This window comes from Danio aesculapii, chromosome 18, assembly GCF_903798145.1.
Source record: "Danio aesculapii chromosome 18, fDanAes4.1, whole genome shotgun sequence".
NCBI classification, from domain to species: domain Eukaryota; kingdom Metazoa; phylum Chordata; class Actinopteri; order Cypriniformes; family Danionidae; genus Danio; species Danio aesculapii.
The window spans coordinates 8,485,847-8,510,754 of NC_079452.1; the positions used below are offsets into that span (position 1 = coordinate 8,485,847).

General features: G+C 40.4%; 1 protein-coding gene across 1 annotated transcript; it reads left to right on the forward strand.

Moving 5' to 3' along the window:
• Positions 1 to 1,721: 1,721 nt before the first annotated feature.
• gldn (gliomedin) lies at positions 1,722 to 24,292 on the forward strand. Its single transcript, XM_056478383.1, has 10 exons — positions 1,722 to 2,316; positions 4,197 to 4,248; positions 4,339 to 4,365; positions 4,518 to 4,616; positions 7,390 to 7,500; positions 8,070 to 8,198; positions 10,802 to 10,867; positions 10,953 to 11,078; positions 12,836 to 12,986; positions 22,302 to 24,292. The coding sequence occupies exons 1-10, from the start codon at positions 1,867 to 1,869 to the stop codon at positions 22,783 to 22,785; spliced, it is 1,695 nt and encodes a 564-aa protein (XP_056334358.1). The 5' UTR covers positions 1,722 to 1,866; the 3' UTR covers positions 22,786 to 24,292.
• Positions 24,293 to 24,908: the final 616 nt, after the last annotated feature.

Sequence of the window (24,908 nt, forward strand, 5' to 3'; positions counted from 1 at the left end):
TCCTCCACAGTCCAAAGTCATGCGTTATGGTGAATAAACTAAAATGGCGCATTTTAAAGTGTAAAATGCGACAACGAAGATCCCGCACTGTTGCCCACCTTAAGACTTGTTTGCGGGAAGAATAGGAAAAAATTACACCTGAAACCCTTCATCACTTGGTGTCTTCAGTGCAGTCATTAAACGTCTTTTAAGTGTTGTGAAAAGGAATGGCAACATTACAAAGTGGGAAATGCTTTACTGTTCCAACTTTTTAAAAATGTGTTACAAGAACCAAAATTGAAAAACAAATTGGAAAAACAATAAAACTCATGAGGGACACATTAAATAATGTTTGTTGTATTGTGTGCAATAACATACAAGTCAAAGTACTGTACATTTCAAAATCACTACTTTCTTTTTTTATTTGCGTTTTCCATACTGCCCCAACCTTTTCAGATTTGAGATTGTATGATCTTATTCTCATCCCTAGTCCTACCACAAACCTAAACCCAACTTCTACCTTACTAACTATTAATAAACAGCTAATTAGAACTAGTTTATTAAGCTAGAAATGTCAGTTAATGGTTTGTTAATACCATGAATTGTGACTTATAGTGTTACCTGGCTTTGGGTAGGTTTAGGGATGCAGAATAAGATCAACTATGTACAGTTATATTAATATATAATATTATTCCTGCAATATCTTAATAATAGGTTGGCAAAAAGACAGTATTTAAAAGCATGAACTGTGACCTAATCTAAAGTGTTACCAAATTAACTAGAATGACTGTTTTAAGGTTCAAGGGAAAGGAGTAGGGGTATAAAAATTGGGATCGGGCCTCAGTGCTAAATTGTTATTGGAAGGCCATCTGTTGCATAAAGGTTTTTCCAGAATAATTGGGTGGTTCATTATGCACTTCTGTGATGGCACCATTAATGCTGAAATATACATAGAGATTTTGGAGCACAATATTCTGCCTTCTTTTCCAGGGACGCTCATGCATATTTCAACATGAGAATGAAAAACCACATTCTGCACACATTACAAAGTCCTGACTGCAGAGGAAGAGAATACAGGTACTTTATTGGCCTGCCTGCAGTCCCGACCAGTCTCCAATAAAGAATCTGTGGCGCATTTTAAAGTGCAAAATGCGACAACAAAGATCCCGCATTGTTGCCTACCTTAAGACTTATTTGCAGGGCGAATGGGACAAAAATTTTTAATTTGTGTTTTCCATATTGTCACAACCTTTTCTGATTTGCGGTTTTATGATTTTATTCTGCATCCCTAATCCTACCCAAAACCTAAACCCAACGTCTACCTTACTATTAATAAACTAATTCGTAGTTTCTTAAGCTAGTAGTGTCAGTTAATGGTTTGTTAATACTGTGAATTTTGACCTAAACTAAAGTGTTACCAGGTTTGGGGATTAGGGATGCAAAATAAGATCAACTATTAATGAACAGTTAATATCTTAATAATAGACAGGCAAAAAAGCCAGAATTTAATAGCATGAATTGTAACCTAACCTAAAGTGTAATCAAATTAAGATGTTTGGAGACACTCTCACTTGGTTGTGGAGAAATGTTAACTAAAAATCTTGCAGCCTGTCTGGTGTTCTTCCACATCATTGGCTGCTGTTGTAGATGTGGATTATGCTGGTCAGCCCACGGTCATGCTGAAGAATGGACTCTACTGCATATAAATCAGGTGACTGCACAAGTGGGGGGTTTCTCCAGCAGCCCTCAGTCGCACACAGACAGACTCCGATTGTCCTCTCTCATCTTTATTTTGGGGAAATACTCTAGACGTTCCTTATTCATCCTTTATTTTTGAAAAGCATTGTTATTCTGGTGGTTTTCGGACACACTTTTGAATTTCTGAGAATGCTGGATCCATTGGCTGAGTTGAGAAGAACTGGAGGCTTCAGGCAGTGCGGTGGCCGGATCTCCTGGCAGTTCCGCTGGATGCTGTACAGCGTGTGTATATTGACGGTGATCAACTGTGCTGGCCTGGTTCTACTCCTGGTCCAGCAGAGGGATTTATGGGCAGAGCTGATTGAGGTGGAGAGGCAGATGGTGGAGATCTCTCAGAGCTCCGTGGTAGAGTTCATGACGCAGGTGAATGAAGATGAAGCAGAATATCAATACTCCAGGAACAAGCGGCGCCGGCAGCACCGAGGGACGCGACCTTTTGAGGAGCACGAGGGGAGCGTTGGAGAGGAGGTCCTAAGTGATTTCCAGTACCCGTTTCAGCAGACCCATGGACCGGTTTACCAGCACAAAACTGAGGAGAGGGATGGGATGATGATGATGATGACATACTCCATGGTGCCAGTAAGAAACTCACTCTGAGATGTTTTTGATTTAATGATGTATGTTTCGTAAAAATATTACAAGTCTATTTTCCAAAAGCAAACTGTAAATAAAATGTTGACAACGGTTACTACGGTCCAGTAACTATGGTTATAAACAGTATAGTAAGCTTATAGATCAATGTGCCATTTTGTTTTCCAATTTGTATACCTCTTACACAAGATTTTCTTTAATTCACTAGTTTAACTGTGTTAAAATTATTATTGGTTATTGGTTGAAAAAGGTGTTCTGTTAGTGTAATTATACATTTGTAAAATTTATTGTAATTTTATTTTTCCTCCCTGACTAAAACAGTAATTTTTTTATATTTACATAAATAAGGGGATTCATCAGAATAAACAGCAAAAGTCAGTCCAAGGCACTCGAAAAATGTAGAAAAAATATTTAAAAGTCTTTACTGACATGGCTATTCCTTAAAACTCGCAGTTTAAAGAAATAGCCATGTCAATAAAGTTTTTTTAATATATTTATTTTTAAAATTTTTAGAGTGCCTTGGACTGACTTTTGCTGTTTACTCTGATGAATCCCTTACCCAAAAAGCACCGACATATTATTTAAGCTACCCCTGAGCACCTTTTGTTTGATTTTGGATTTTTATCATATTTAGAACAATACACATTTTTAAATCATATTTAGAACAATACACATTTAATGACCAATTAGAATTTTAAATGTTTCTATGATGATTTTTATATAATTAATGCATAATAATTGAACTAATACACTGTAAAAAAAAAAAAAATCAGACAAATAACGTACATTAAATTACAGACATTCACCCAAAAAAATTACGGACATTAAATTACAGACATTTACCGAAAAAAAAAAATTGACATTAAATTACAGACATTTACCGGAAAAAAAATGGACATTAAATTAGACATTTACAAAAAAATTATAAATTACGGGCATTAAATTACAGACATTTACCAAAAAAAAAAAAAAATAATGGACATTAAATTACAGACATTTGCCGGAAAAAATGGACATTAAATTACAGACATTTACAAAAAAAAAAATACAAACATTAATTTACAGACATTTACCAAAAAAAAAAATTAATAATAATGGACATTAAATTAAAGACATTTACAGAAAAAAATGGACATTAAAATACAGACATTTACCAAAAAAATTAACGGACATTTAATTACAGACATTTACCCCAAAAAAATAGCGGACATTAAATTACAGACATTTACCGAAAAAAAAATAACGGACATTAAATTACAGACATTTACCAAAAAAAAAAAATTACGGACATTAAAGTATAGACATTTACCGATAAAAATAATGGAAATGAAATTACAGACATTTACCAAAAAAAAATAACGGACATTAAATTACAGACATTCACCAAAAAAAAAAAATATGGACATTAAATTACAGACATTTACCGAAAAAAATAACGAACATTAAATTACATACATTTATCAAAAAAAAAAAAAAATTACGGACATTAAAGTATAGACATTTACCGAAAAAAATAATGGAAATAAAATTACAGACATTTACCAAAAAAAAAAAAAAAAACGGACATTAAATTACAGACATTCACCAAAAAAAAAAAAAATTATGGACATTAAATTACAGACATTTACCGAAAAAATTAACGAACATTAAATTACAGACATTTTCCAAAAAAAAAAATTATGGACATTAAATTACAGACATTTACCGAAAAACAATGGACATTAAATTACATTATAATTATTATTATTTTTATTTTTATTTATTTATTTTTTTTTTTTACTGTGTACAAATGAATGCATAATTGGTCATATTACATCACTGGATTATTCTAAACAACAACAAATATTTATATATCTTTTATTTTTCAGGTAAAAATTTTGCTGGATATTTGTAACAGTACTAAAGGAGTCTGTCTGACTGGTGTGTATCAGAATCGGTTATCATTTTTATTTTCAGAATTTACTTATAAATTAAGTTTACTGTTTAGTTTGTTTTTTTTGGCTTCCACAGGACCACCAGGGCCGCCAGGAATTGCAGGTAGGAAATCAACTATTCAAATGTATACTGTTTAGATGGATGGATGGATGGATGGATGGATAGAAAAAGAAGCTTATAGTATTAAATATTTGAAATAAATGTAGTGTTTGAACTTTGACTTAATTAAATAACTTCGCTTTATAAAATTGCAGGTATACCGGGTGTGGATGGAATGCCAGGCTATAATGGAACAGATGGAATTCCAGGGTTGCCAGGAGAGCCTGGAGCACATGGAAAACGAGGAAAAAGAGGTCAGATCATGGAAAATCTAGCCATCATACACATGAATGAGTACAGTCAAAAAGCTCTTTAAAGGAACATGTCCCCCTTTCAAACCTCTTCTTGAACATTGAAGGAAGAGGAGAGAGGATTTTTCATCCTACTTCAGTCCCAGCGGGATTCAGAGCAAATCTGAGAGCAAGTAGAATTCAAGATTACAGCTGACTGACTGCTCTGTTCTGAGCCCACGAACATTCTAGAAGCATCATTCAGCATATCAATTATCGAGAAACTCAATGAAATTCTTTTATAACGTGGTGAAGAAATGACTGGAAAATCTTTGAATAATTTAGAAATGATTGCATATGTTTGTTGTTATATGGTGAGCCCTAACCCTATCTCTGAACCAAATCAAGCAAATTTAGTATGAGGTCAAAGTCAGCTCCAAAGGGGTGGGTCAACTTCAAATGGCTAGGACTTGAGATTTTGAGGCTTGAGGTGGCCTGTGCATACCTCCTGGGACTTTTGAATGATTTATTTAATGTACACCTACCCAAATCCTAACAGTAATTTATCATGTTTTATTAATGTCTACACCATCCTCAACCCTAAATCTAACCCTTAGAGTAACTTGTGTTTTATTAACGTCTACACCTACCCTAACCCTTACAGTAATTTGTTGTTTTATTAATGTACATACTGTTGTTTTATCAATGTCTACGCCTACACCAACCCTAAACCTAACCATTAAGGGGGTTTTACACCGGATGCGCAGCCCAGCTTCACATCATTTTGCGCCGCACACATGACAATTGGAAGTAACACACAGTGGACGTGGACATTTGCATGTTATTAATATGAAACTATGCAGATAGCTCTCTGTGGTGTGGCAGAAATATGAAGAGTGTCCTGAGTTTTAGCTGGGTGCCCCAGACAGCTGCCGACTTGCAGTGCCGGTGTGTATACCCTGATAGAAATCTATGTTTACAATTCTTTTTTCTGAGAGTGTACAGTAAATTACTGTTTTATTATTGTCTACGCCTACCCCAACAATAACCATTACAGTAACTTATTGTTTTATTAATGTCTACACCTACGTTAACCCTAAACATAATACTTTCAGTAACTTATTGTTTTATTAATGTCTACACCTACCTAACCCTAAACCTAACCCTTACAGTAACATATTGTTTTATTAATGTCTACACCTACGCTAACCCTAAACCTATCCCTTACAGTAACTTATTGTTTTATTCATGTTTACACCAACGCTAAGCCTAAACTTAACCCTTTCAATAACTTATTGTTTTATTAATGTCTACACCTACGCTAACCCTGAACCTAACCCTTACAGTAACTTATTGTTTTATTAAAGTCTACACCAACGCTAGCCCTACACATAACCCTTACAGTAACTTATTGTTTTATTAATGTCTACACCTACGCTAACCCTAAACATAACCCTTACAGTAACTTATTGTTTTATTAATGTCTACACCTACCTAACTCTAAACCTATCCCTTACAGTAACTTATTGTTTTATTAATGTCTACACCAACTCTAAGCCTAAACTTAACCCTTTCAGTAACTTATTGTTTTATAAATGTCTACACCTACGATAACCCTAAACTTAACCCTTCCAGTAACTTATTGTTTTATTAATGTCTACACCTACGCTAACCCTAAACATAACCCTTTCAGTAACCTATTGTTTTATTAATGACTACACCTACGCTAACCCTAAACATAACCCTTTCAGTAACTTATTGTTTTATTAATATCTACACCTTCCTCAACCCTAAACCTAATCCTATAGTAAGTTATTGTTTTATTAATGTCTACACCTACGCTAACCCTAAACTTAACCCTTACAGTAACGTATTGTTATATTAATTTAGCTGTGCCTTTACTGAATGAGCACTGTGCTACGTCCGACAGATCGAACTATTATGTTTTTCTCTTCTTTTTAATTCTTTTATAACACATTTTTCTGCTTTTATGCTTATTTATTTTATTTATATTTTTTTACCATTTTTATTATTTGTTTTTATTTCTCTAATACTTGTTTCTTTTATTCCTGTTTATGTAAAGCACTTTGAATTGCCACTGTGTAAGAAATGTGCTATATAAATAAACTTGCCTTGCCTTGCCTTGCCTTAATGTTTACACCTATGCTAACCCTAAATTTAACCCTTACAGTAACTTATTGTTTCATTAATGTCTACACCTACGCTAACCCCAAACATAACCCTTTCAGTGACTTATTGTTTTATTAATGACTACACCTACGCTAACCCTAAACTTAACCCTTTCAGTAACTTATTGTTTTATTAATATCTACACCTTCCCCAACCCTAAACCTAATCCTATAGTAAGTTATTGTTTTATTAATGTTTACCAACCCTAATCCTAGCCATTAGAGGGTCGCAGAGCGCAGCAGAGCATTACACCACGCACATGACAGTTGGAAGTAACGCACAATGGACGTGCACATTTGCATGTTATTTAATATGAAACTATGCAGATAGGGCTCTGTGGTGTGGCAGAAATATGAAGAGTGTCCTGAGTTTTAGCTGGGTGCCGTAGACATCTGCCTACTCGCAGTGCCGGTGTGCATACCCTGATAGGAATCTATGTTTACAATTCTAAAATGCATGACGCTCCATGGCGTGGTGCAGCATGGAGTGGAACAACCCCCTTTACACTAACTTATTGTCTTATTAATGTCTAAATCAATTAAATTGATGTCTAATTCACTTGGAGTTGTGAATGATTGATTTTGAGCTTTTCTGTACCTGTGTGCAGGTCCTTCAGGTGAGAAGGGTGAGCCTGGAGAGAAAGGAGAGCCAGGATATCCTGGACCCCCAGGACCACCTGGAGAACAGGGTGAACCTTCAAATGATGTCATCATAGAAGGTAATAATCAGATTTTAGTCACAGCTAAAAGACCTTAAATAATTAAAAGCTGCTTTTATAACACCTATCCTGCATAATTGAGAATCTTTTCATAACTTCTTTTGTCGGTGGCATGATGGCTCAGTGATTAGCACGTTCGCCTCACAGCAAGAAGGTCGCTTGTTTGAGTCCCGGCTGGGACATTTGGCATTTGTGTGAGGAGTTTGCATGTTTTTGCATGTTGCATGCTGGCATGGGTTTCCTCCGGGTTCTCCGGTTTCCAAAGATATGCGCTACAAGTGAATTAGGTGAACTAAATGGGCTGTAATGTATGAGAGTGTGTGAATGTGTATGGGTGTTTCCCAGTACTGCCTTGCTGCTGAAAGGGCATCCGCTGCGTAAAACATATGCAGGAATAGTTGGTGATACATTCTGCTGTGGTGAACCCTGATAAATAAAAGACTAAGCCAAAGAAAAACTAATGGAATTCTTTTGTGTAATTGTTTTCACAGTTTTACCATTTCTAAAGATCTTGCAAGTCTATCGATGGAATCAATGTAAATGTGATGAGCTTCTGCTTTCATTCACAGGTCCCCCTGGACCGATAGGACCATCGGGGCCCCCAGGTCCACCTGGACCTCCAGGTCCTCCTGGACCTCAGGGGCCACCTAGACACAGGAGCCACAGGGCACATCTTCCTATGGGGAAAGAGTCTGTGGGTAAGTGAGCTGGGTCTGAAAATAATGAAATAGATGAATCATACATAGTCGTTTAAAAAAGAGAGAAAAATCTCAGTCAAAGTTGAATTCATTAAAAATATAAATTTTAATTTATATTACAAATATAAGTGGTATTGGACTCAATCAGTTTTATAAATACTTGTAATACAGAATTTCTTTAAGCTGTAATAAAAAAAAACCTTCAGTCCTTTTGCTATTTCATCAACTATATGTACGTAACCACGTCAATATAACTATTTTGCTAGAAATAAAGTGTTTAACCTACTTAAGTTAGTCTTGCGAAATTATGGTGTTTTAAAAAACAGGACTACATGAACAGTAACTGGAACAAAAATATGTGTACAGTACAACACATATCCCAGATAGCGTACGAATATGGGCCACTTTAGGCAGTTATGTGGCACTGGTGGTATTCCTTCGGCCCAGACAAAATTCATATATGGGCCATTTAAGGCAAAGATTTGACACTTACAGCAAAATTTAATCTGAATGTGAGCCTAATGTGGCCCATGTGGCAAATGATAAATTTGGCCCAAATGATGGAGGACAAATGTGGGCCACAGTTGGCAAAAATGTGGCATAGTCATTTAAGGGTAATCTGGGTCTAAACCTAAAGTGGCTCACGAGTTTATGTGCAAATGTGCCCCAGTTATCTTAAGACAAATGTGGGCCACTTTTGGCAAATATTTGGCACAGTAAGCTCTAGCTATTGCGGTTGTAAGCCTAATGTGGCCCCGAGAAGATATGTCAAATGTGGCCCAGTTATATTAAAACATATGTGGGCCACTTTTGGCAAATATTTGGCACAGTAAGCTCTGGCTAATGCGGATTTGAGCCTATAGTGGCCCAGATATGATATGGCAAATGTATGCCAGTTATCCTAAAACAAATGTAAGCCACTTTTGGCAAATGTTTGGCACCGTTAGCTCTGGCTAATGTGGCTGTGAGCCTAAATCGGCCCAGAGAAGATATAGCAAATGTGGTCCAGTTATCTTAAAACATACGTGGACCACATAGACTAAAGTCACCATCCTGGAGAAAAGTATTTGCTTTAGTTGGGCTCATAGCCCTGAACCTCTTAATATAATTTTTCTTTTGGGCTGCTGTGACTTTTAAGAACTTTGCTTAAAGAGTTTATTCATTACAGCAAACAAGCTAAGTAAAAAAAAAAACAATAAAATTAAGTGAGGCACAACCTGTGATGAAATTATATAATTCACTGATGTTAACCAATGTTTTAATCCATTATTAAAAGTAATGTGATAACATGCTTGCACATGCCACAGAATTTTGAAGGTTTAAAAGCTAAAAAAATTCTATGGTTCAACTTCTGTTCACAGAGACATCAATTATCAGCGTATGAACCTCAACAACGGTGACAATTAACAAAATGAACAAAACTTACAAACATCACAAACAGGATACTAAAAGTGACAAAATCAACTACGCCAACATAAACAGCAGAATCAACAGCAAATAATGAAAACTGGAGCATCAATAAGCTGTAGAATGTATTCATACTGCAATGCTGGGATTTTTGTACTTTGCCACACCCAGCAAGTCTAAGGTGTAGGCCAGATCTGGGCCAGAATAAAAGCAAACTGTGGCCCAAAATAGGGTCAGTTCTGGTTCATTTGGTTGAATTCTGGCTGACATGGGGAATGTCTATGGCTTAATTGTGGCCCACATCTGGCAAACAGGAGTGAACCGCCCTATTGCCATCATTCCATGCGGTATGTCGGCCGGATTAAAGTGTCTGATGTGGGCCGGATCTGGGCCAGCATAAAAGCAGAATGTGGCCCAGAATAGGCTCAGTTCTGGTTCATTTGTTTGAATTCTGGCTGACATGTGGAATGTCTATGGCTTAATTGTGGCCCATATCTGACAATTAGAGGTGGACCGCCCTATTGCCATCATTCCATGCGGTTTGTGGGCCGGATTTTAGTGTCTGGTGTGGGCTGGATTTGAGCCACATGAATTTTGCTATCTGGGATGCATAATTTAAGCAACCAAAATGCAACATGTCCAGAAAGATACCCTTTTTATGATATATTATGAAGCTTACCAGTATGTGCTCGCACCATTGAGGTTGAAACTTTAAAAGCATGTAAAAACACAAAGAGACATTTAAGACCCAACAGCATTTGACCCCCAAATTATAGGAATAAAACAGCTTCACAACTTAAGACAATATATTTGTTAGCAATATGGCCACTTCTCTTTTAAAAAATAATTCAACTCAATCTCTCTCCCTCCTACTCTACAACTTATTTAAATAAATGTGTGCTAATATTACTATGCTGCTTTACTTCTGAATTAGATCTAGTCAAATATAAGATAAAAATAACAAATTGTCATTTTTTTCTTCCAGAATATCTTTATCCATTTAGTTAAATAAGCTTTTAACTCAGCATACCACATGAATTACACCATTATTTTAATAGCACTGCCATTTAAAACCCAACAGTCAGCTATGGTATAGAGATCACATGCAGACACCTTTCAAGTAAAAACAGATGCACAATGCACCATATGCAACATTATGTGGTAATATTATGATATATCCATTTATTCATCTTTAGGTCACCTTAATTCAGTCCCAAACGATGACACCCTTAGCCAGAAGCTAGCATCGTGGAAGACAAATGGTACCAAATGTCCTACAGTTTTCCTCATAACTACATACAGCCCCTAATAAGCTGCATCTCTGACAGTGTGTTTGTGTTTGGTTAGACTGTGTTATAAAGTCAGTGCAGAACCCCAGACATCTGATGAAGACGAGCAGCACATTTGGAGCGTGGATGATGGACACTGCAGTTCATGATGATGAAAAGATCTGGGTAGCAGAACATTTCTCAGGTAAGACTGGAAGGGCAAATTTACTCCCATATGGAAGTGCTAATGCTAACCAGAATGCTTCATTCCTAAGTCAAGTCACTGCAAGCAAAAAACATGTTTTGGCCTTTTTGGCTTTCCATAATTTTTTCCATAATATTCCCTTCATTTTGTCTGGTCTACTTATTTTAATTTGTAAATATACATAATTTCTTGTCATTCAGACTTCCAACATATTCCAAGAAAAGTTGGCACGTCAACAAGTGATTGTAATTATGATTTGGTACAAAAGCAGCATCCAAAAAAGGTCTAGTCCTTTAGGAGCAAAGATGGGTCAAGGATCGCCAATTTACAACAAATACATGAGAAAATTATTGAAATGTTTAAAAACAATGTTCCTCAAAGAAAGATAGGGAGACATTTTGACATTTTACCTTCAGCAGTGCAGAACTTAATTAAAGAATTCAAGGATTCTGGAGGAATTTCAGTCCATAAAGGACAAAGACGCAAGCCTAAGCTGAATTACCATGATCTCCGATCCCTCAGCATCAAGAATTGTCATTAATTTATAAGCAATATCACCACATGGGCTCAGGACTACTTTGGCAAACCTTTGTCAAGTACCACAAGACGTAGTTGCATCCAAAAATGCCAGTTAAAGCTGTACTGTGCCAAAAGGAAACCCAATGTTAACAGTGTCCAGAAGCGCCATCAACTTCTCTGGGCTCGGAGGCATCTGGGATGGACAATGTACACATTTCTGAGAGGAAATGTGTACTGTGGTCAGGTAAATCAGTCTTTTAGGTTTTGTTTTGTTTATTGAGAGAAATGGATACTATCTGCTCTGGACCAAAGAAGAAAATGATCATCCAGACTGTTACCAGCAACAAATCCAAAAGCGAGGGTCAGTCATGGTATGGGGTTGTGTCAGTCCCCTTAGCAAAGGTAACTTGCACTTCTGTGATGACACCATTAATGCTGAAAAGTACATAGAGGTTTTGGAGCACATATTACAAAGTCCTGGCTGCGGAGGAAGAGTACAGAGGTACTTGACTGGCCAGCCTGCAGTCCCGACCTGTCTCTAATAGAGAATGTGTGGCGCACTTTGAAGCGCAAAATGTGACAATGAAGACCCTGTACTGTTGCCCACCTTAAGACTGGTTTGCAGGAAGAATGGGACAAAATGACACCTAAAACACTTCATCACTTGGTGTCTTCAGTCACTAAAAGTATCTTAAGTGTTGTGAAAAGGAAACTTTTTTGAAATGTGTTGCAAGAACCAAAATTGGATTTTTGGTTGTTGGATGATTCAAAATTGAATGTGTTTATTTTGGCAAAAACAAAACAAAACAAAAAACAAACAAACAAACAAACAAAAAAAAACAATAAAAATCATCAGGAACACTTTAAATAATGTGCTATTTATTGTATTTTCAGCAATGAAAGTCACTTCCTTTTTTATTTTCATTTTCCATTCTGTCCCAACTTTTTCTGATTTGGGGATGTAAAATAAATCAATAAAAAACAATATTTGAACCTGACTTCATCCAATATTCATATTGTTATTCAAATTAATGCAATTTATTAACATTTTAGAACGCTTTCATTCCTTAAAATATAATGTCAAAATGATTTTCTATGGTACTTGATATCAAATGCTGTTATTATTATTATTATTATTATTATTATTATTATTATTATTATTATACTGTACATGGAACACTGTTTCTTTATGCTTGTACAGTTTTCTCATTTTATCTTCATATATATATATTTTTCAGGCCGCTTAATAAAAGAGTACAACAGTATTGCAGCCTTCCAGAACAGCAGCAGTGAATCCATTGATGTCCGGAGGTTTTTCCAGGGTTGTGGACATGCTGTCCATAATGGCTCCATATTCTACCACATCGCTGGAACTTCCAATATTGCCAAGTATGGTTAAAGCTGAGCAAAAACTGGTTGTCAATTCAAAAACGTCACTTCAGAACTAATATCTGAATTATTTCATTGTGTGTGTGAAATGATAACACATAAAATAAATGCAGTTCATTTAACGATAATTGTGCAATTCGTCAGATTATGAAGTCTAATAATATTCAATCAACTAGGAACTGTAAGACCAAGATGTTAAAATAAATGCAAAAAATGTTAAAAAAAATTTTTTTTAAAAAACATCTCAAAGGACTATATATTTCATTTATACTTGATATACAGTATACGTTAAAATGTCATAATAATGATGGTTTAAATGTAATTTTCAAAAATGTTGGCCGTGGTAAAGTGATGGTCACAGAACTTTGATAGAACTAGTTGTTCCCCTTCATAAGGGAACTTCTACGTGTGTCTGTATAAATAGACTTTGGGAGTGCTTTAGACGACCAATCACTTCTGAAGATAAGAAAATGGGCCAATGAAATGCCATTTGAATTGGCAGAGCTTAGCTCTACAGCTGAAACTGATGAGCCAATTAGGGCTTTATCAGTCGGCTGCTGGAGCCAGCTCATCAGAATTATTGCTTCAGATCCGATCTGAGACTGAAGAACCCTTCTGCTGAGCTGACTTCCAACACTGAAGGAAGCATTCCTTTCACCAGTGCGGGGGAAGACATTTTAGGGGTGGTCGAGCTGGGATTCCCGTCCTCTTGGCATTTCGCTGGTGATCTAAAAGAGCAGTTTCTACAAAGAGCAGAATTCCCTAAGAGAGCACACGGTCATGTAGCGCGTCTTTTTAAAAATGTCGTTTCGACCGTGCGTTTCTGGATGCGGTGGTTTCCTCGCCCCAGATGACAGGCACGAGTACTGCGTCACATGCTTGGGGGTCCAACATGCTGATGCGGTTGCGGACAGTTCTTTGCCCGCATTGCGATGGCTTGACTGTTGCGCAACTGAGGTCGCGGCGAGCTCTTTTATTAGGGCAAGTCACCCCTGCTGCTCCCCGCCAAGCGTTTAGCACTTGGGCAGACCTGAGGTTTACAGTGGGGGCTATTCTGTCGCCTTCGGGCCCGCGGACCCCTCGCTCCTCATCAGTGCGGCCTTGTCTCTGCTTCGAGTGCGAGCGCTGGTCCATCCTCCGGGTTGGCCGCGCTTTCATTAGATGACACCGGGGACGTGATGTCCATCGCTGCATTGGAGGGCGGGTTGACATGCTTCGATGAAGATCCGGACCCCCAGCCACCCTCCGGGCTTGTCAGGGTGGTTTCGGATCTGGAATCGGACATGTTAGCCGTGTTATCCCGGGCTGCTTCGCCTGTGGGACTGGAGATGGCTTGTCCCCCAGAACCGCGGCCGAACCGCTTAGACGGGTGCTACGTGGGGGCGAAGAAGAAGGCGAAGCCTTTTAGACCCCCCGTCCCCTTCTTCCCGGAGGTACACAGAGAGCTCACGCAGGCGTGGAGGGCACCTTTTTCTGCCCAGTCCTCTTGCGCTCCCGCTCTCACCTCCCTCGATGATGGAGCGGGTGATATGAGATGATTCCCAAGGTGGAGCGTACTATCGCGGACAATCGCTGTCCACAGAGACACTCTACTAGGAGAGATTCGCCCAAACGCCCTTCCAAAGTGTGCAGGTTATCTGAGTCTCTCACAGCCAGAGCCTACACTGCTGCGGGCCAGGTCACCTCCACTCTGCACGCTATGGCCACCTATCAACGATACCAAGCCGAGAAGCTGGCCGAGATGCAGGAGGGCGGTTCTCTCCCGGGCTTGCTGCATGAGCTCTGTAAGGCAACCGATTATGCTCTCATGACTACCAAATCATCTGCTCGTGCCCTGGGAAAGACGATGGCCACATGTGGTCCAGGAATGCCACCTCTGGCTGAGCTTGGCCGATGTGAGAGACGTTGACAAAGCTTGCTTTCTTAACGCTCCCATATCCCAGGCTGGTCTGTTCGGCGACACCGTGGGGGAGTTCACCCAGAAATTCTCCGCGGTAAAAGAGCAGTCCAAGGCGATGGGTGAAGTCATCTATCAGCGGGCTCGGAAAACTGCTCCTCCCGCTGCCCCTTCCGCTGCTCCTTGCCGAGGGCGTCCACCCGCGGCTTCAACATCTGCTTCGCTTCCGCTGCCCGCTCCACCAGCCAAGCAGCAAAGCCGAACCTCCCGCGGGACTGCGCCCGCGAAGTGTCCCTGGGACGGGCCATTTGGAGAAGAGGGGACCTGCTCTTTCCTAGATGGGGGGCCGAGGATTATTACATCAGTCCACAACGACTCTAAACTCATCGCTGCCGGCCCCCGGGCTGGTGGCAACCAAATTTTCTAAAAGAGCAGTTTCCTCTCTCTCCGGATGTGCGAACCCGAGTACTGCCAGTCTGGGATGCTCCGCCTTCCAGCTCGCAGCACCGGGATCCTTCGCCTCAGGCCCTCAGAGTGCAGCAGAACGGACTCCTTTCTCTCACTCTGGCCTCACCACGATATCCAGGGAGGAAGGTAAGAGAAATTCTCTTATTTTCAGATCTTCCTCGGGACGCACCGCTTCCCGGGATGAGCACTCCCATTCCGAGATGGTGCCATTAGCGCGTGCTCTGCCGGCCTGGTTAGCGCTGCCCAGCGTGTCGCGGTGGTTCATACGGACGGTCAGACTCGGCTATGCGATTCAGTTCACTATTCGCCCTCCCAAGTTCACGGGTGTCCTTTTCACGAGGGATATCCTCGAGACCGCCCCTGTCTTGCAAGAGGAGATTGCTGTCCTCCTGGCGAAGGATGCAATCGAGCAGGTCCCTCCAGCCGAGGTGGAGTCCGGATTTTACGGCCCGTATTTCATCGTGCCAAAAAAGGGGGTGGTTAAGACCTATACTAGATCTGCGCAGACTGAACTGTCATGTACACTAAATGCCTTTCAGAACGCTTACGCAGAAACGCTTGCAGAGCGTCCGTCCACAGGATTGGTCTGCAGCCACAGACCTGAAGGACGCATATTTTCATGTCTCTATTCTTCCTCGCCACCGCCCCTTTCTCCGGTTTGCGTTCGAAGGACGAGCGTGGCAGTACAAAGTGCTCCCCTTCGGGCTCTCTCTGTCTTCGCAGGTTTTCACCAAGCTCGCGGAGGGTGCTATAGCGCCACTGCGGCTTGCGGGCATCCGCACGCTCAACTAACTTGACAACTGGCTCATTCTAGCCTCCTCTCACGATCAGTTGATTATGTACAGAGTCAAAGTGCTTCGGCAACTCGACCAGTTGGGGTTTCAGGTCAACTGAGAGGAGAGCAAACTTTTGCCTGTGCAGAGGATCTCTTACCTCGGGCTGGAGCTGGATTCGATTGCTATGGTTGCGCGCCTCTCCGAGGAGCGCGCAAGGCTAATGCTTTCCTGTGTAAACGAGCTCCACAGGAAGATAGTGGTCCCACTGAAATGTTTTCAGAGGCTCCTGGGGCAAATGGCATCCGCAGCCACGGTCACGCCACTCGGTTTGCTTCATATGAGACCACTTCAGCGTGGGCTTCGCGATCGAGTCCCCAGACGGGCATGGCGGCCGGGTACTTACCGGCTGCACATCACTCTGCTGCGTCTCCACACCCTCAGCCCCTGGATGGATCTGGCTTTTCTACGGGCCGGAGTGCCTCTAGGGCTAGTATCCAGGTGTGTTGTTGTAACGACAGATGCCACCAGCACAGACTGGGAGGCCGTGTGCAACGAGCATGCAGTCACGGTTGGTGGTCCGGACCCCGCCTACATTGGCATATCAACTGCCTGGAGCTGTTGGCAGTGTATCTGGCTCTCCGCCGCTTTTTTCTGGTGCCGGAGCAGAAACACGTGCTGGTCAGGACGGACAGCATGGTGACGGTGGCTTATATCAACCGTATGGGGGGTACACGCTCAACCGTGCAGCCGATGCACTCTCCCAGCAGCTAGTGTCCCGAGAGTCCAGCTGATATGGGCGTGCTTTGGGGAAGCCCAGATCAATCTGTTTGCTTCCACCGAGATTGCACATTGCCAGCTGTTTTATTCCCTGACCGAGGCCCCCGTCGGCACGGATGCACAGGCTCACAGCTGGCCATCTGGCATGCACAAATCTGCATGTCCCCCAGTGAGCCTAATCGCAAACTTTGTGCAAAGTCAGGGAGGACGAGGAGCAGGTCTTGTATGTTGCGCCCCTCTGGCCCAACCGGACCTGGGTTTCGAAGCTCACGCCCCTCCATGGCGCATTCCCCTAATGGAGGACCTCCTCTCTCAGGGACGGGGCACCATCTGGCACCCATGCCCAGATCTCTGGAACCTCCACATGTGGTCCATAGACGGAGCACGGAGGACTTAGGTGACTTACCGCCCGCGGTACTTAACACCATCATTCAGGCTAGAGCACCCTCTACGAGGCATGCCTACGCCCTGAAGTGGAGTCTATTATCTGAGTGGTGCGTTTCTCGCAGAGAAGACCCCCGAACTTGCCAGGTTAGCACTGTGTTATCCTTCCTTCAGGATAAGCTGGAGCGTAGGCTGTCACCCTCCACACTGAAGGCTTACGTGGCTGCGATCTCCGCTCATCATGATGCGGTGGATGGCAACACGCTCGGGAAGCATAATCTTATCATCCGATTCCTCAGAGGCGCGCAGCGATTAAATCCATCCCGCCCCTCTCTCATGCCCTCTTGGGATCTCTCTATAGTCCTGGTGGGTCTGCAGAGAGATCCGTTTGAGCCACTCGATTCTGTATCACTTAAAACTCTGTCATTAAAGACAGCTCTGCTGATCGCATTGGCGTCATTCAAGAGAGTTGGGGATCTTGGTTACTCTCACATTGTCCTGAGACCCCGACCTGGCTATGTGCCTAAGGTTCCTACCACCCCATTTAGAGATCAGGTGGTGAACCCCATTTGGTGATGCCATATGCATTATTACCACGGTGTGTTCCCCCTTATTAGGCGGTCCCGTGTCTTCCCTAAACCACTAACCAGCTTATCATATGTAGCACTCCCCCTCATTAGGGCTAGTCCATATGTCTCTTTGCCATCAGGTCTCACCTTCTAGGGTAGCAGATGGTCTCCGTTGCGTCCTCCCCCTTCGGGGATTGGCACGCTTTCCCAACGTACTGTCGTATTTCCAAAATCCCTAGTCTATATTAGCTAGGTAAAAGCACACTTACGACCCCCGATTTTAAAACTTTTATTCCCATGTAATGGTAATATGTTGGGCCTAGGGAACGTTGGAAGGTTGCGCTCTTGGTGATGTCAGTGCGCTCACGCTTGGGCTTGGCAAACTACACATCAGGAGCACGACGGGCTTAGCTGCTGTGGCGTTTTCCATACAGTCTCCCAAAGTCTGTTTATACAGACACACATAGAAGTTCCCTTATGAAGGGGAACGTCCTGGCTACGTACGTAACCCACGTTCCCCGAATAGGGAACGGAGACGTGTCTCCACTGCCACAGCACCTGAGCCTCCAGCTGGGAGCTCAGCGATCGGCTCTTCAGCAGGCAAATTCTGATGAGGTTGCTCCAGCAGCCGACTGATATAGCCCTAATTGGCTCATCAGTTTCAGCTGTGGAGTTAAGCTCCGCCAATTCAATTGGCATTTCATTGGCCTGTTTTCTTATCTTCAGAAGTGATTGGTCGTCTAAAGCTGGTTCTCAAACTGGGGGTCGCGACCCCTGCGGGGGTCGCAGAATAATTTCAAGGGGTCGCAAGAGTGATTTAAGAATTGTGTAATTTTCAGTGATTATAATAAATATTTTTCAGTATTACAAGTGAAAGATAATATTTTCAGATTTTTTAAAAGATATTACAGATTCATAAAGTATTTAGGACACATTCAGGCAGAATGCATCTTTGTACTTGAAACGCAGCGCTCAGGAACAGTTTAAAACAGTTGTCATGTCAACTTGCCGCAATAAACAAAGCCTTCAACGCTTGCCCCGCCTTCGCGCTCTTCTTATTGGCCCACTGCTCTAAGAACTGAACACGAATGATTGGTTAAAATCAGCTGTCAATCATTCAGTCAACGCCTCCTGTCTTCAGGTGACAGGAGCTACAACCGCGAAAATGTAAAGCGATGAAGATGAGAGAATGAAAACAACACTGACAGATTTTGTCTTAGAAACACCTAAAGCTACAAATAATAGCACATCTGATTACTGATCATGTGGTGAATGTTAATCCACCATCTACATTTTTCGAAGAGTGGATAAAAAACTTCCATTGGCTTCAAGTCCGCTATGAAAATAACTAAAGAATTCACTGTAAAGTCTGTGGGACGGAATTTTCAGGTAACTGTTTGCCACATCTATACATTTTAAGCACAAAAGGTTCTGTTTAATGCTTCATTTAATCGCTAGACGCTGTCAGCCCTACAAGTGGCAGCTATATGTAAAATTTAACACCACGTACACCATCGCAAAAGGGCTTGCACTGACTAAGATTAAACTAATATTGCAGCTCATGAAAAGACCGGTATTGCTATTGAAATGACGTATGCAAATAATAAGGTATATGTCAAAAGCATTTGTGCAATATCAGACACCAGGCGTGAGAACACAGCACAGTTATCGTTAACAGATTCATTATTGAATTCATGTCAAACAGTGCGTGCAGGGCCGGTGAGCGGTCCGTCTGTGATATCTTTTGGTCACTCAATTATAAAATGTTATAAAAATGTATTTTCTTGTGATAACAGGATTTCATTGAGACATATTTTCCTCACGCATGCATATATATTTTTTTGCTTGTTAGTTTTGATTAGTGTTGATTTCAAATGCAATAAATCTGTTCATAAAACTTGTAGTAACATAGCGATAATTGATGGGTGCCACTAAATTTTGGCTGGTGTGCCTACATTTTTAAAGTTAGGAGCACCAGTACTACCAAGCAAAAATGATAATTTCGAGCCCTGTAATGTATAGTAAATATAGTTAAAAGCTATAAAGCTATAACAGCTATAAATATTTTATAATATTTATAATATTTTATAACAGCTATAAGCTATTTTTATTGTTTGTATATGCTTTGGTAATGGGGGGTCGCGAGTTCTTGACGATCTTATATTGGGGGTCGCTGGTTTAAAAGTTTGAGAACCACTGGTCTAAAGCACTTCCAAAGTCTGTTTATACAGACACACGTCTCCGTTCCCTATTCGGGGAACGTGGGTTACGTACGTAACCAGGACGAATTCAATATACTGGTAATATTCAACAGCGGTTTCTGAAGTATTGATAAAATGCATTATTTGTCATGTATACGATTTGAATTTAAGAGTTTTAACCTTTATGTACTGTTGGGGATGTTTTCATCCACTCTGGGGTGATTTTGAGTCTTATTAGGTCATAACTTGTTTTGTGTTTCTTTTTTTTGTGTTTGTTTTGTATTAAAAAATAAAAAAAATAACAATACAATCTGGGCAAATTTATTACCCTTTTGTTATGTTCAGGATAAAAACACTGAATTAAACTGCTGTAAAAATGCATCAGATAAATATTTCTTACATTTTTTGGGCATAAATCTGTTAATCAACCTCAGTCCTCGATTTTAACTCTTTAATTGCCAAATTCACAAATGATCTTACTGATTTGGTGAAAAAACACACACAAAATGATGTAGTTTATTATAAAACGTAATTGTATATTTTTTTACCTTTTATCACAGTCTTGGACATGTGAAATAACATTGCTTTTGATACATTGTTTTTGATTAATTTTCTTTTTTTTTCATAATTTTCTCTGTTGGAGGCTATATTTACTCCATTGACTTCCATTATAACCACATTGACACACCATAAATTCATGCATTTTTGATTGTTGGTGATTTTCCCTGTTGGGAAGAGATAAAATGTGTATTTCTTACTGTTGATCATCAGTTGTCATCAATAACCCTGTGCAAAAACAAAGCTTAGTTTCTGGATTTTATATGGAGTATTACAGCAAATTAAAGTGTGTGTATGTGTGTCTGTGAGTGTTTGAGAAAATCAAAATATGCATCTCAACTCTCAGAACTACATGGAGTAAACAAAAACAAAGACTGTGTATTTATGCACATTAAATGAGGTTCTAATGGAAGTTAATGAGACAAAAACAGTCACCAACAGTAAATTAGGGTGAAAAAATGAAAATAACAATGCATCAATGCCAATGTTGTTACTAAGGCCCTATTTTTTTGGCTGTCCATTTACACGTTATTTTAATTGCGACCCATATCTAATTCACGTGTTTACACTTCCCATACAATTTACAACGTTGTGTAAATTGGCACTTACAACGTTGTGTAAATTGTAAAAGGGCAGGTTCTAGCATCTGCGCCACACTAGCCATGATCGAAGAAATTGTCTTGCTTTTAGCTCTGCGAAATATGCAAAGTTCGCTCAACTTTAAAATGATTTTAAGGCGAAGGCTGAGGAGGAGGGAAAGGGCCGTCATCGCAGCTTGCGCCTGTGGTTTATATATGGTGTCCTCCTCCATTCAGAGGAATCTGTGGGTACGAGAGTGATCTTAGGTCAGGTGGGAATCTAAAAAAATTTTTTGGGGATGAGCGCACACACACGTTCTTCCTTCTACATCATTAAACCGCAGGGAAGTACCACATTGTCAAAAGTTTAATGATGTACAAAATGGAATGCCTCAATTTATCAGATTTGCCTGTTTACATGATAGTCGCATTGTCGCATACCCGATTTATATCTGATTTATTTCCACATATAAAGAAGGCCTGAAACCGATCTCTGAATATCCAAATGCATGCGTTTTTTTCATGTTTACATGGTCACAGAGCAGATCCGATCTGTCACATATCAGCAAAAAAATCTGAATTGGGTCACATTTAACTGGCAGTGTAAACTAAAAATCTAGTCCCTATTACTTTTAATATTGAAAATATGTCATTTTTTTCACCAAATCAATGACATCATTTGTGAATTTGGTAATTAAAGAGTTAATATTCTGTAATTATCTAAGCAATTTACTAGTTTTGATCAGAACTGAGGTTGATTAACAGTTTTATGACAAAAAATATTTATCTGATGCATTTTTACAGCAGTTTAATTCAGTGGATGTTTTCATCCCGAACATAACAAAAGAGTACAATTGTTGAAATAACACCATGAAATTTAAATTCAAGCACTTTCAAGGACCTATGTTTGCCTTTAAGTACTTTCCAGGCCTTGAATTAATTTGTCTGAAATTCAAGTGCTTAAAGAAGCGTGGGAACCCTGCAAAATGCAAGATAGGAATTACCATTAGGCATTGCTAAATAATGACTTTTGTATGTAAACTATGATATAATGTCATAATGTTATTATATCCTACCGTAACACATTCTATTCTCCAATAACCCCAGGTTTGACCTTCAGACGAAGATCTTACACATGCTGAGCATTGAGAACGCCCTCTATCACAATCTGTCCTACTTACTCCAGAACTCAAAGACCTACTTCAAACTGGCAGCGGATGAGAACGGCATGTGGATCGTATTTGCCTCAAACATTGACGACAACATCATGGTCGCGAGACTGGATGAGAAAACCTTCTCCGTCAGCACCTACATCAACACCACCTACCCCAGAACCAAAGCCGGCAGTGTGTTTATCGCCTGTGGGATCCTCTACGTCACAGATACCAAAGACACCAAGGTGACGTATGCCTTCGACCTCCTCAAGGAGAAGCCGGTTAGCGCCAGTCTTGACCTCAGGGCTCCTGGAGGGGTTCTGTCCATGATTTCATACAATCCCAGAGATAAACATCTCTACATCTGGGACAGCAGCTACGTCAAGTCATACCAAGTCCAGTTCCTTTCTGATAACAATCAAGAATCTGTCAAATAACGGCAATCATTTGTGTTTTTTGTTTGTTACAGTCTCCATTAATTAAAAAAATAAATCTTATGTAATGGGTTACTCCACCCAAAAAAAAATTATTAGGGTTTTAATTATTCACATTTATGTCTTTCCAAAACAAATAGACCTTTGTTTGTCTTCAGAACACAAACAAGTATAGTTTGGGTGAAATCGGAGAGCTCCCTCATCCTCCATAGACAGCAAGTTTTCCGACTCGTTCAAAGTTTAGAAAGGTCAAAACAGACCTGGAATATTAAGCTACAATAGAGGTGGGCAAACATTTTACACCAGAGGGTCACATCAACTTTTGCAAACCAAGTGAAGGGCTACATGTCAAATCCTTCATAATATAACTTTTATTTATAGACCTCTTTCTTAGAACGCAAAATTACCCATTAGGCTTTGCGTGAATGCGTAAAGCCTGGTTTATACTTCTGCGTCGAATGATTGACATGACCCACAGCGCATGCCTTGCTCGTTGTTGTGCATACATACTTCTGCGAGCTGTTTGTGTTGCTCTCCAATAACCCTTATGAAAAGCTAGCTGGCAGTAGGCTTTTTATATACCTCTGTGCTGAGTTTCTTTGCTGGTGTTTTGTTTCTACGCTACCTTAATATACAAGTGGCTCAAACTCTCTTATTTTGAGGTGGAAACCAGCAGACATGCAACAACTTTAATCTTAAGGTAAACACAGAACAACAGTTTTCATCTGGTGCTCCTTCACGGGACTCGACACTTGTAAACACTCACTCCATGGGGCTCACAAGGGTCTAATTTCAAGAGTTTACACTTAGCTGATGATTGATTATAAAGCTTGTTTGGCATGCTGTCCCGGGAGAGAGCCCTGAGCTCATAAGATCCTCGAGCCCAGGGCTCCCTCTCGTTGCAAGGCGAGAGGGGAGTTTGAGCTCAAGTAGAACTCGAGAACTCCCCAGCTGTAGTAGCTAATGAAGAGATAATGATTGCTCTTAGGAGATAACTACTTACTAGGAGCATGTCTATGGGGCCGATTTGGATTAGTCAATTAACTTAAGTTGCATGTTTTTGGACGGTGGGAGGAAACTGGGGGGCCAGGGGGAAACTCACGCGAGCACGGGGAGAACGTGCAAACTCCGCACAGAAACGTCGGCTGACTTGGTAATGACAAGAACCAAAGACGTTCTTGCTGTGAGGCAACAGTGCTAACCACTGGGCCACCATGCCACCCATCTAGGAAAGGAGGAGGAGTGGGGGTGGAAGGGCGGATTCTTCAAAACGAAGATGACTGTGGTATGAAACCTAGGGCATATATAGTGGCTTAGCAGTTGTCTGATTGGTGAATCATAAATTGGAAAATGCGGGAAAAGCCGCAAGTGATCCTCTTGAAATTAGTTTATAAATAAACTTCACGTAGTAGGGACTTCAACAAGAGACATTCTTGCTGTGAGGCAACAGTGCTAATCATTGGACCACTGTGTCGGCCATCTAAAAAGAGGGGGAGTAGGGGTGGGTGGGGGATTCTTCAGGATGAAGATACTGAGATAAGAAACTCTGGTTATTTATAGTAAGCTAGGAATCATCTGATTGGTAAATCAATCATAAGCTAATGCGGCAACAGCCATGAACAATCAAAAGCATGCGATCATCTCAAAATTAGTTGTAAACAGCAATGTGCATACCTGCCAACATTTGTCTCTGAAATACCGGGAGACGGTGCCGATCAGATACTATACCAAAGTTGACAACCCGGGGGAATTACAGAGTAAATACAGGAATCAGAGTGTGAAATTTAATACCTATTAAGACATTTTTAAGACTCTTTCCATACATTTTAAAATCATTTAACCACTAAAGATTTCAACCAGAAACACTGGCGGGATTTTAACTTACAGTATATTTACTAAATATTAATGTAAAAAAATAATCCAAAACTAAAACAATATTCATATACTGAATTAAAATCTATTAAATCAAGCTAATTCAGCAGGTTGGTGCCTATACAGCTGCAGAAATAATGGTGTTGCCTTGGTTACTGCAGTAAACAAAGCAGCATGATGTCAAATCTAGTAGGATTTCATTGATTTCATAAACTACACAGCATCCTGATATTCGCAGATTTAATTTAGGCAAA

Bases quoted from the DNA above. Each gene is read 5' to 3' on its own strand.
- gldn (XM_056478383.1), top strand. From the start codon at position 1,867: ATGCTGGATCCATTGGCTGAGTTGAGAAGAACTGGAGGCTTCAGGCAG. The intron at 4,366-4,517 runs GTAGGAAATCAA...ATAAAATTGCAG, and splicing joins AGGGCCGCCAGGAATTGCAG to GTATACCGGGTGTGGATGGA. The intron at 12,987-22,301 runs GTATGGTTAAAG...CAATAACCCCAG, and splicing joins GGAACTTCCAATATTGCCAA to GTTTGACCTTCAGACGAAGA.